We start from the raw sequence: 12,550 nt of genomic DNA, 5'->3' as shown, positions 1-12,550 counted from the left end.
TGCTTGTCAAAGAGACCATGATATGAAACAGGCCAACCTATGAAGGCTGCAGCCTGTGCTTCTTCAGGAATGTCTGCTGGGATTCTTCATCCTTTCATCCTTTCTTAGGTTATTAGTGAATATATTTTCCTCTCTTTTCATGTGCATCAAGAAAATCAGCAGGAGGCAGGAGGCAAACCCAAAGGTTAGTTCCTCTTCCTGCACTTCCCACATTTGTTCAAATAGTTGAACTAATATTTATGAATAATGCATTGCACCCATGAATGCCACAAATCAATGCGCCTCCAAGGACTTCATTTTTATAACAGCTGAGGCCTAGACTCCACGTGTGTTATTAATCCAGCCCCTTTTACTGCCTAGCAAACAGTGTGGTCACCTTTATTATCAGCAAGGATTTCACAGAGCTTGCCCACATTTCTGACAGGTTCCTGATTTTCTGTAGCTTTTTCATTTTGAACAGAAAATTTTCATAGAATGTGGCATCTGAATTGTGTGCTTTTTTATTTCCGCTTTTTTTTTCTTTTTTTAGCTCTATTTTTTTCTTGAAATCTTTAATTAAGAAATCATTATTTTGAAAGTAGATATTGGGAAATACAGTTGCTCAAGGAAAACATATGATATTCTTGAATACTGTCGCCATTCTCATGCATGAATACATGGTACCTGCTTCAAAAACACTGAAACATCATTTTTGCCCACTTAACGGTCAGATAAATAGGATCCAATAGAAAACTGAAAATTTAAGACTATATGAATATAATAGGTAATTAATTTTAATTAATTTTCAGGGTAAAATACAGGAGAAAGCAAGCATGACATTATAAGAAAAAAAACCACAACCATTTAAATTATTAACATCAGTCTTTGCAGATCTAAAATTATGCATATTTGTGAATTGACATAAAGTTCTGCCGCTTTTTAAACTGGAAGCTATAAAAGCTCATATTTCAATGGTTCATGTTTTTTCTACTGTCATTCATGCACTAGATGTTTTTATTTGCAATGAATCATCCGGATTAATACTATTGAGATCAACAGAGTCCGCAGATTGACACCAGCTGAAGAGCTGCCCTAATAGGTCTGAGTCTGTTTATGGGGAATAAAACCATAGTCATATCTCCCTGAAGGCAGTATTCACTTGAGTACAAATGATTGAGCCTGCATGAATGAATTACATTTTGAAGGCTCCATTTATCAGACTTAGATAGCTGCTACTTCACCCATTTCAGTGGATCTGATTTATACCAGTTCATCAGAGAAATAATCATTCAGTCCTAGAGTGCCGACTGCAAGCTTGATTTACCTGAACTAGCAGAAATACAGCTGCTGGGTGTGTTGTCAGTCTTAGTTCTATGCCAGTGCAGGGAGTGCAAGCCATACAGCACCATACGTTCCTCCTCAGTAACGGTGTGTTTCAAGGTGCATCTCTTTGTATGTTGCTTTTTAAGGGATTTTTAACATAGACAATGAAGAAATACAGTGAGAGATTTACCACATTAGCTCGTCCTGACACACAAGTAGCAGCTGGTACCATCTGATACCATGTGCACCATGGAATGCAGGTCTCCATAAAAGCTCTTGACTCTCTATCCACTGTGTGGGCCAACTGGGCCAACTTCTTTGCTCAGACTGTTTAGAAAGCAAGAGGGGGAGTCCTCCTGCTGTATTTCTTGCTTTCCATGGTGTCAAGTCTTATCTGCAAAGCCCACAAACTCCCTTGAAATGAGATACTCACCTGGGTTGAAGTGGGGCTGGCTGAGTGCTCAGATGCTTGATGCTATCAGGAGTTGACTAAACAGATGTTTTCAAACCCCTGCTTCTCAAGTTCCTTTGATATTTCAAAGGGCCAGGCTGATGTAACTCTCCTTCCTACAACCCAGTTAACAACATCAGCAATAAGAGAAGATGGGGCAGTGTAACCAGCCCATAACATCCTTTTGGGAAGGGTGAGGCTCCCAGCCTTGCTGTGGTCGCGGGCACGGTCGTGTCCCCAGGTGCAGCAGACAAGCTCTGCAGAAAGGAGCCTCCTCTGCCAGGCTGGCTGTGCTGAGAGGCAGAACAAGGACACGGCTGATGAAAACGCAACACCGCTACTTGTTTGGCTTGTTCAAAAGCCAGGCTCATGATTCTCAGCCTTCACCTTTTATGAGTCACTAAATACCAAGATGCTCTCTTTTTTTTTCCCCTGGCCTTGCAGACAGGCTCTGATCTCACTTGCATTAGGGTAAATCCACTGCAGGCAAGGAGCTATTCCTGCCACGGAGTTATAGGCAGGATCCATCCTCCCTGAGCTCTTTGTATTCCTGCTAGGTCCTGTTTTCTTTGGCCAGCCATAGCCCCAGTGAAAGTGTCAGACACACTAAATGGCATAAAATAAATCAATCCATTTCCCAGGAAAAAAAAAAGACTGTAAAATTGAGTCAAATTGAGAAATCACTTTATGTGGCTGAGGGATCTGGAGGACCTGTTGGGGAAGGAGCGATGTTGCAGTGTTGGGCTACCATCACTGTCACTTTAGCCTTAATGAGGTAGCCTTTCTCACAGTCCCATACCTGCACCTCTAACCTGGAGCTCCTTCCTGGTCGATGCTAAGACAGTGCCACAAGGAAGAGGAGCCACAAGCAGCCAGATCTGCACATCACAGGGGCCTTCCAGACATGCTCAGCTGCAGCATCAGCACAGGAGAATGACATTCAAGGAGATGGTCTGAAGTGGGTGGAATGACCAAGGGTTTGATAGGGAAAAATAATTGTCATTTCTGGTATGACTTGCCGAAATGCTCTTTCCTTCAATTTTTCAGCCAGCCTTGAACTCTTGTTTCTTTTCTATTTGTAATGCTACTCTCAGGACCCCTTCAGCTCTTTCCAGCTCCCTCATAAGAGGCATTTGCCACCCACTTTGCCTCTGAGTAGTAACCCCAGGCTGATCTGCTTTTACCTCTCTTGTGAAGGTGAAAAGACTTCTCACATAGGTTGGGGGAAATGCACTCTCCCTTTGGGAGCACTCATTTCCCTTTTAGTATTCTAGGGAAATTGGGTATTAATGAGGAAGACTTTAAATGCTTTCCAAATTAGATTTAGAGGTGTGAGGGAAATTATTATGCCTGTGCTTAAGTAAGAAGAGGAGAATACGTCAGAGGTAATAGAGGTAAAATCCTTCTGCCAGGCAGAACAGTTATTTCAGGGCACAGGGGTCCGAGTTTGGCTCTATCTGCAGGGGTGATGCACCCCTATGTAGCCCGGCAGTGTTTCTGGTGTACATTTCTGATACAGAATAAAAACAAAATATTACACCAGGGTCCCCAAAACTGATCCATACTGTGATGCACACCACCAAAATCACAGAAGGGATATGAGCTTTCATATCAGTGGCGGGATACTCTATAAAAGCGCAGGGTCCCTTGGAAATGTGGCTAAATACCTCCATGGGACTTGCGGGACAATCTTTTTTCTGGTCTTAAATGAAGCCATTGATTTTTTGTTTTTAAAGAAGAGTATATACACTAAGCATCTGTATATGGTTGCATACACGTAAAGCATTTAAACAATCTCAGCCAGCTGGACCACTGCACTGTAACTTTCCCTTTAAGAGCCCTTTGGCTAAGGGCGATGCACTGAAATGCAGGAGGTGGGACAACAACACACACACAAAAATGAAGAAGTGAAGGCAGGAAAAGTTTCTCCAGAGGAAAAATGCAGGGCTTGTCCTTCACCCTGACGTCAGATCTGTCTTTAATAAAATCCCCAAAGAGCCAAGAGAAAAAGGCAGACTGCCTAGGATAGGTTGCCAGTTCAGGATTGCTCTGAATTCCCCACAGTGGTATTTTTGCGCAAAACGGCTTGAAATCTGGGTTCAATCAATGTATTTAATCCCGGCTTCCAGGGATGAGGTGGCTTTTGCCCTGGATTCTAGCAACAAGCAGCATTTTGCAGGTGAGTGTGGGAACGGGAGGAGAGGCTCGTCTTCTACAAACACACTCGCTGTCTGTGCAGTGTGGGCTGGGGAGCCTGGAGCTTGATGCCTGTGGTGCCCGTGGAAAACTAGGAGCAGGGAGCCCGGGGAGCTGGGAGTCAGGGAGTAGGGAAGGAAAGGTGAGCTTGAGAGGGGAAGAAAGGAAAGGAAAGGAAAAGAAAGGAAAGGAAAGGAAAGGAAAGGAAAGGAAAGGAAAGGAAAGGAAAGGAAAGGAAAGGAAAGGAAAGGAAAGGAAAGGAAAGGAAAGGAAAGGAAAGGAAAGGAAAGGAAAGGAAAGGAAAGGAAAGGAAAGGAAAGGAAAGGCAAAAGGGAAAGAAAAGCAAAAGGAAAGGAAAGGTAAAAGGAAAGGTAAAAGGGAAGAAGGGAAAAGAGAAACTGGAAAGGTGCAAACGTGTCTCTGAGTTGAATCTGTCTATGTGCAGCATCCATATGGATCTGCACAGAAAGCTGTGTTTGTTTGCTTTAATTGCATTTATCCTTATTGTGGATATCCACAAATGTCCTTATCGCGGGGCAGAACAGGGAAGAGATTGCTGCTGGGGACAGGACAGCCAGGTCCTGCTCATAGGGGAGCTGCTGTGAAATGCAGGGACAGGTCCCGGCACCAGGGACCGGGTCCGTGCTGGGACCAGGACCGGTCAATGCCAGGATTGGGGCTGGATCCGCACCGGGTCTGTACTGTGCCGGTATCAGGTCCATGCCCATCCAGAGTCCATACCGGGTCTGTGTCGGTACCGAGTCCATGCCCATCCCGGTCCATGCCTTCCTGCCAGTCCTGGGGCAGGTCACCACTCGCCCGCTGCAGCCCCAGGCACCAGCAGGGCAGGAGGGTTTCCGTGTCCCCTCTCCTCCAATTTCTCCCTGTATCTGCCCGATTCCGCAGTCCACGCAGGCAGCAGCTGTTTCCCTTCCCCTCCCCTTTGGGAAAACCTGTGTAGGAAAGGCACTATTTTGGGGGATGTGCCGTGTTTTTCTTGTCCTTTCCTCGGACATGCTTGTGGCTGGTGTAAAATGCTGGCTCCAAGCAGTCGGGATAGGGGTGATAAACAAGGCAGGGAGCAATGGGTCGAATGAAGGCTCCTTCCTCGGGCAAGAGCGGTTGAGCACCAAAATCGGGACCTCTGGTGCCCCTCACATCATCCCCATCCCCATCCTTGTCCCCAGAGGGGATGGACTCAGGGTTTGGGGAGCCCTGGGGAGCCAAACCTGTATGAAGTTGTGCCTGAGCATTGCTCCTGTTCAGAGGGCGGTAAAATCAGCTGCGTGGTGTGAAGGGGGTTTTGCTTTGCAGGGCTGCTAGCTCTGGAGGTCGGTTTATGCCTTAGGCAGATAATGTGGGGTTTTACACCAAAATGCGGCGTGCACGATGTGGTGCGCCAGGTGCACCCGGTGCATGCAGATGGCAGAGTGATAAGTGCTGCGTGGACGTGGAGATGGACTGATATGGTCCTCCTACTAGAAAAGAAAAGAAAAAAATGAAAAGAACTAACAACAAACAAGCAAAATGCACCTCTCAGCTGCTCTAAAGTAAGACTTGACTTTGGCTTTTGATAACTAAGTAAAAAGTCACACAGAGGGAAGGGTAGTTACCCCCCTCCCTACATCTCCTAGTGTTATTACCAAAGAACTGTGTGAACCCTATACATTTTATAAACATTTTATGTATATATATATAGTGGCTATCCTGGATTCCCTTGATATCACAGCTATCTGGGAAAAAAAAAAAAAAAAAAAAAAGAAGCAGCCGTAGCATGAAAGTATGCAAGTGCATGCAGACACACGCGACTGCTGTGGGGATGAGTAAGTGCACTCCAAATAACACCAGTGGTATGTTTGGGCTAATGAGTATCTAAAAGAGAGTTCAAATGAGTATATAAAAATAGTCTTAAGAGAGTCCTGGGCCTGGATTGTTTCCTATTCAAAGCTTCAAATCCTCCACTGAGTACTGCAGATGAAGCTCTGTTTTTTGGAACATCCCATGAGCATAAAGCCAGGAAAAGAATGGGAATGAAGAGTGTGACCAGGTGCACAATGGATAAAAGGAGTTATGGAGGGTAACTTGGAGAAGGGTAGTAATATTAAAAATAATTGAAGGATTTGGTAACAAGAGCAGGGTTGGTCTGGTCAGCTAAAGAGCAGGCTGTCTGCAGGAGCAAGGGATATTACTAATGGTATGGTATATTGTGAATGTTTAATGTGAGTGGCCATGGTGGTCATGAGAGATGTCTTGGGTAAATCACACAGGCTGTAACATATGAGAGCTGATAAAGCCCTGACGCAGCCTCGCCTCGCTGTGTATTTTGTTGGCTCTTTGGTAGCATCATCGCAACAGCGATGAAGATCTGCCCAGTGTCCAAGATGCAATGCATGGAGTGATGGTGCTGGGCAGACCACACCGTCTATACAAAGCCCTGTGGCTACCACAGGCACCTTCCTGCATATGTGAAGAAAGATGGAGAGGAAAAGGTGATATATGGAGTTTGACTCTCTAGTTTTAATCTGTGTAGCTGGGATGTATGAGTTCGTTCCAGAAAGAAAGGAGAGAAGTTAATATGGGATAGTCAGACAGGTCTTACAGGGCATTTAGAGCACAGCTACCAGGTCTGTAAGAGCTTTTCCATCCCACACCCCAACTCTGTATCAAGCCACAGTTACTGAGTTCTTGAACAATTTTATTGGTAATGTTCTTATTGAGGAGAATGTTCTTATTGGGGAGAATTGAGAAGAGGAAAAAAAAATGAGTATACTTAGAAATTCAGGGGCAAAAAGCAAGGATCTTCTGCCTTTAGCCCTGACAGCTCAGTAAATATGAGATCCCTTATTCAAATAAAGGAATTTCTGAAATTCCTTTAGGAATTTCTGGGGTTTCTGAAACATTTGAAGTGGGGGAATGCAATCCTGTGGACTTTTCCTTTAATGGTGCTGGTAAATAGCGGGTCAAATAGCAAAGAATGACATTGCTGGTTCCCAAATAAAACAGTAGGCAATTATTAACACTTTTATATGATGTAGATGCCCATTTCAGCACACATACTTTGGCTTTTGTCTTTAGTGGGGACAAGGAGGAAGGAGAGACATGCCCCAAAATGGCTTCAAATAAACACCATCTCCTCTATTTGATTTGATTTAGTTAGAATGTCCCTTGCAATGAGCCAACCTCAAGGCTGCCTCAGGCCATGTGGAAGGTGGCTTGAGAATTGTAATGTGTGTTTTTTCCTTCTCCTTTTTATAAGATTTATTGGTACAAGTTAGATGCCAAGAATTTCATTTGCAAAATGTTTGGATTTGGTGGCAGGAAAAACTGATTACATTTCTTTAGGCTCTTCCAGGAGAAACCACATTCTGACCAAGCTTGAAAAAAAAAAAAAAAAAGCTATGTATTTATACATTTACTTATTTCTACTGTTTACTAGCAGCTTGTCTGCTCTTTAATAATAATGGTTCCGTGTAGCTTTATCCTGGTCTGCAAAAATCCCATGGCTCTCCAGAGGAGGTGACCTGAGATGTGAAAACCAAGTACATCTCAATGTAAGGTCATAGTCTGGCAGCTCCTCATAAAGGATAATGGTGCATGGATTATTTTAGGCAACGTAGGCTGCAAGTTGATGTGATTTACCACTCCAGCCTTCCCACCAGGAATGATGGTCAGCATCATTCCTGAGGGATATGACTGCTTTACATACGTGGTTCTTGCTAAGCTAGTCTTTGATTTGTCAGTTCCCTCTCAAAATCCTCATGCCTAAAGAAAATAAAGCATTGCCATTTCGGTGGCAATGTCTTGAATGTAGCACTGAACAGTGCTTTAGAGGTCCTCCAAACCTGTTCTTGATGAACTGAGAATACACTGCAAACATAGACTCACACTGAATTTGTTGAGAGCAGCAGGATTTTATGTGTTATTTTTCCTATCTTCTGCCATCAGTCTCTGAATTTGCTTTGGTAGCCACATCTTTTTACATTCTCCTGCCTTCCCAAGCTGCTAGGCAGAGGCACTGATCAAAAATGGTCAGCAGTGCTCCACACCTTCATGGGGCATTTGGCTTCTTTTTCAGAGGCTTATGGCTCCCCTGAAGGGATGTTGTGCCATCCCTGTAGAGTTGTTCTAGCATCTCACCAGTGCTCAGCTTACTGAGAGCTGCTCTTTCTGGATGACTCAACTGTCCAATGGGCCCTGAACATTCCTGTCTGCCTGGCCCTGGCTCTCATACATGAGTGGAAATGGAGCTGTTTTGAGAGAAAAAAAAAAAAAAAAAGAAGTATTCTGCATGCGAACATTGGCAGCTGTGGCTTGGTGAAAGCTGAACTCTCACAGTTCAGGTGAAGATGCTTTTGAGAACCAAACCTGCCAGCATCCTGTGCTGTGGACCAGAAAGCAGGGTAAAATGGCATCTTCATCCTTTTGATATTTTTTGTCACTTGATATATTTAGGCACCTTTTATTAAATATCCCCCTGTCTCTCCCTTCATTTCTTACAGTATAGCTCTACCATTCTTGTTCTTGTGTTGAAAGTAGAATTTTCTATTTCTTTGAAGCTGACATCTTCACAGTGACTGGCCCCAAAACATCCCACCCATTTGTTGGATTCTGAGATCTGATGCTCACTAAGACTTCACTCCTCCAGCCCAGCTAGCTCCTTGGCCTGGGTTAGGACACTCCATTTCCCCATTGATCCCTCCTCCAGGTGCTCTCCTACCGGCAGCTTGCCAGCTTGGGCGATGAGTTCAGCCTGGCATTGCTGCATGCTGGCTTACAGGGTTTATTTTTACAGATGTGTTCTTGGGATGAGGGACTCTTGAGTGTGCTGCTTTAACAGCTCTGTGCAGATGTTCTCCATTCGGTTTCTAGCTGTGGATGCGGATCACCAGTTCTCCTGCACCCTGGTGGTCTCCCAGCTCTGTGAGATACCTCCATCGGTGCCTGTTATTTACTGCACTTAAGTTGGATCTGTACGTGTTGCCTCTTGGTTGCTGCTTATTCTGGTGTCCTAGTTGAAGCTTGAGGACTCCTCTTAATCTCTTGTGCTTTCTAGTAGATTCCTGCTGGGCTTTGGCTGTCATCCTACCACTTGGCCCAGGTATGGGAGAGCAGAAGGGGAAAAGGCAGTCCCTGGCAGTCTGGGTGCTCCATGTGCCATTTTTCTTGAGGTTGGGGAAGAAAAGGAGAGTCTTTTGGCTGAAACAGCTGTGGAAAAAGATAATATTTAAACTAAACTTTGCAGCACAACCTGAATAATGAATTTCTAGTACTGGAGTGACGCATTCCAGGACTATGCAGTCATCTCTCTGTTCCTTTCTCTTTCTCAATAGCTCTCATGTTGTTCTTTTGTTTTATTAGCCTGAGTCTGTCATTCTACTTAACCTAGAAAGCAAGTGAGAGATGAGCATATTGGAAGGCTAAGAATTGTGAACTCCAGGATGGTTTGTAATGAGCCCAAAGGGAAACCTGAGATGTTTTTGTAGAAATAATTGTGGATTCACGCATCATCCATGGAGGGTTGTGAGTCAGCCAAGCACACCTGAATCCTGATGTTGTTGGGCACATGCACTTTGCTGTTATGGAGCAATTCCATCCTTGCAAAAGGATCTTATCCTAAGAGCATGCTCACCTCCTTGCAGCTCCTTTTGAAGGGATCATAAGAAAAAATGACTCACGCTTGGTGTGGGGGGACCGTAACAAGGTCACTTGGTCCAGAATTGATTGACATTCAAATGAAAAGAACACACAGTACCTGTAATACTTTGGCAGCCCTTATACCTTTGTTTCAAAGCTGAAGCACACTCCCCTGATTCAGTTTATAATCACTGATATTTTAGGAAATTTCCCTTCTTGGGTTATTGATATTACCTTCAGTGAAATGGATCCAAGTGGAACATTGATTTTATTATTTCACCTCCAGCATGTGAGAGTCTAGCTAGACTGATTTAGTAGCTATTCTCGGTATTATCTGTGCATAATGGAAGGAAGGTAGTAAAGTCAGCTGTAGAGCAATCATGTAATTCTCTACATTACCTGACACACAACTTGCTCCCCAACGCCAGGAACAGTGCAATCTATATATACTTAACAATTTTGACCAAAATTGCTCTGGATGACTCAGAAAACCTTTTCTGTGTTAAAGGCAGCATTTTTGTTTGTTTGTTTGTTTAACATGTGCATAAGTAGCACTTTCCCCTTTCTAGCATTTACGAATACATCTCAAGCTTTAATTTTTGAGTGATTTAAAAGTTTCAGTTCCTTTCTTTGTTCTACTGACTTTCCAGAGTCTCATCCTGCTTTCAATTTTGGTGTTTTTGTACTAAAGGTGTTTGAGTAACAACAGACAGTGAGGTCAGCAAGGGCCTGTTTCTTTCTCTTGCTGAAGTTTCCTCACCCATAAACTTAGACTACAACAGGGTGATTATAGAGAAAAGAACCAGGCTGGGTTTAAACCTGTTTGGTCCCTTCTGGAGACAGCACCAATGACCTGCACAGTGGTTTTGGTGAACTCATTTTGCTTCATGGAAGAGCCAATCTTCTTGCATTGGGTGGACAGTCATGTACTAGGACTCTGCAGAGAGGTATCTTCCCTAAATTGTGCCAATGCAGTCTTAAAGCATCTCCAAACTGTGCTCTGAATACTGGTGCATTTTCCCTGCCATGCTCTGAGACAAGAGCCCTTGGCACATATTTGTAGTGCAGGAGGCTCTGCCTCGGTGTTTTGCACTTTTGAATCCTCTTTTCTGAGTTGTATATGATGTATATGATGATCAGGAAAGCTTCGTCTTGAATTTGTGATCACCAGATTATAGCTGTTGTGACAACGGCAGCCACTCCTATCTGGTTTGATAAGAAGGCAGAGACCCAGAAATCCATCTGTGGGGAATTAAGCGCCTCTCTGAGTGGCTGGCACAGCACTTGGGTGCCTGGGGGCAGCCAAGTCCCTGCTTCTAAAGTAACAGTTGGGTCATTTTAGCTATTTAGCAGGGACAGATCAAACCACAAAAACTGCAGCCAGTGCTGAGAATCTACAAGTGGATTACACTGTAAAACTCTTTGATTATGTGTTTATGAGAAAAAAAGAAAGAAAGATGGAAAATTAATTATGAAGATATCCACATTCCATTAACTAGCCTGGCCATTTAGCAGGCCATTTCTAAGTATTGCCAGCAATATTTCCTACTGGCTTTTGGTTTTGAAGGACTAGGTCATACCCATAGCATGTATGTGGGAGCCAGTGTACTGATATGAGAGACTGGGGGCAAATTCATCTGTCTTCCTTCTGTCAAGTCTTTTCCTACTTTGAACTCTAGGTATTGTAGTTACCATCATTAATTTAATATACAGTGATGTTCTTGCTGTTTAACACTGCTGCTTATTTACAGAGATCATTTGCTGTCATTATAACTGTTTTATTACTGTGAAAATTGTACTTTTAAAAATTGCATTTAATAGACCTTTTGTATAAGGCCTCACTCTCCATGGGCTTGGGGAACAAGGCAGAGCTGCAAGCTGACATCTAGGAGGTGGTAGATTGCTGGAAGTCACCTGACTTATTTTTCCAGATTTTTGCATCAAAAAACGAATAGGTGAAATCCCAACACCCAGAAGGGCACTAGGCAGAAGGGGGCTGGTTAACTTCTGAGCTCACACCATGACTACCTACCAATCTGATTTCAGGGCTCTGATGCTTCTAATTCCTTTAGATGATAGTCTAAATTCTGTATAATTTACACTTTTTAAAAAATATGTAATGTATAGATACATGTATACACTTTTTTCGCGGTTTGTGTTGGCTATTCTGTATGTATTGCATATGCAGTACACAGTTGGTGCCTGACTGATTTTTGACTGATTTATTTGCTGAAAGCCTCCTTCTGCATGCGCTTTCTGGGCACCAGGAACAGACTTAGCCTCTTGGCATGGCAAGCAGACATGGGCTGCTGCATTTGGGGACAGTCCGGGATGGTCATCCGCATCTCAGCACTGCCCTCGCGTGTCCACAGCATCACCCCAGGCTGTGGATAAGCACAGCTCCACTGCGGCGGCTGCGTGCAGGCATCCCTAAGCTGAGCAATTTGGGGATAGACAGAAACGTCAGTGCTCGTGGAGCTGGAAATGTGTTTTTATCTTCCCTGAGACGAAATGGGTAGCCCACAACAGCGTCAACTCATTGCCTCAGTGAGAAAGTGGAAGCATTAAGCATTTGAGAGCGGAGATGTTCCCTTTTACCAGTTTGAGGTTGCTTAGGATGGGGAAGTAGCAGAATTTGCACATCATGTTTTCTGGGGGGAGCCTGAAAGCTGGGGAAAGCTGAGTATGACCAAGTCTCAGCCACTTTTTCCTTGGAGTGCAGGACACAAATGCAGCAGGGTGCAGGCTGCTGATCCTGCTGACTTGCTCCATCTGAAGGTGCTGCAGAGGTGAGGGAGTCTTGCCCTCTTGTGGAGGGAAGGTACCCATGGTCTTGAGAGAGAAAACACAAAACGGGGAACTGGTAGAGCACCACAAGTCTGCTCAGTGGAATCATTTCTTCTGCGCGTCCAGGAAGAACCAAACGACGTGGTTTATTAGCTGTGTGTAGGAGGATCGTGCTACAGT

At 44.2% G+C, this 12,550-nt stretch overlaps 1 protein-coding gene across 1 annotated transcript in view; it reads left to right on the top strand.

Annotated features, from left to right (window-relative positions):
• Positions 1-3,480: 3,480 nt before the first annotated feature.
• CCN4 (cellular communication network factor 4) overlaps positions 3,481-12,550 on the top strand; it is a 32,198-nt gene continuing 23,128 nt past the window's right edge. Inside the window, exon 1 of the mRNA XM_010223931.2 lies at positions 3,481-3,932. Coding sequence (XP_010222233.1) covers positions 3,885-3,932 — 48 coding nt within the window. The 5' untranslated portion in view covers positions 3,481-3,884. The remainder of the gene's footprint in view (positions 3,933-12,550) is intronic.

This window comes from Tinamus guttatus, unplaced genomic scaffold, assembly GCF_059628265.1.
Source record: "Tinamus guttatus ecotype Peru unplaced genomic scaffold, ASM5962826v1 Tinamus_guttatus_pri_ptg000038l, whole genome shotgun sequence".
NCBI lineage: Eukaryota > Metazoa > Chordata > Aves > Tinamiformes > Tinamidae > Tinamus > Tinamus guttatus.
Note: the sequence above shows the minus strand (reverse complement) of the source record. Positions and strands in the feature narration are given on the sequence as shown.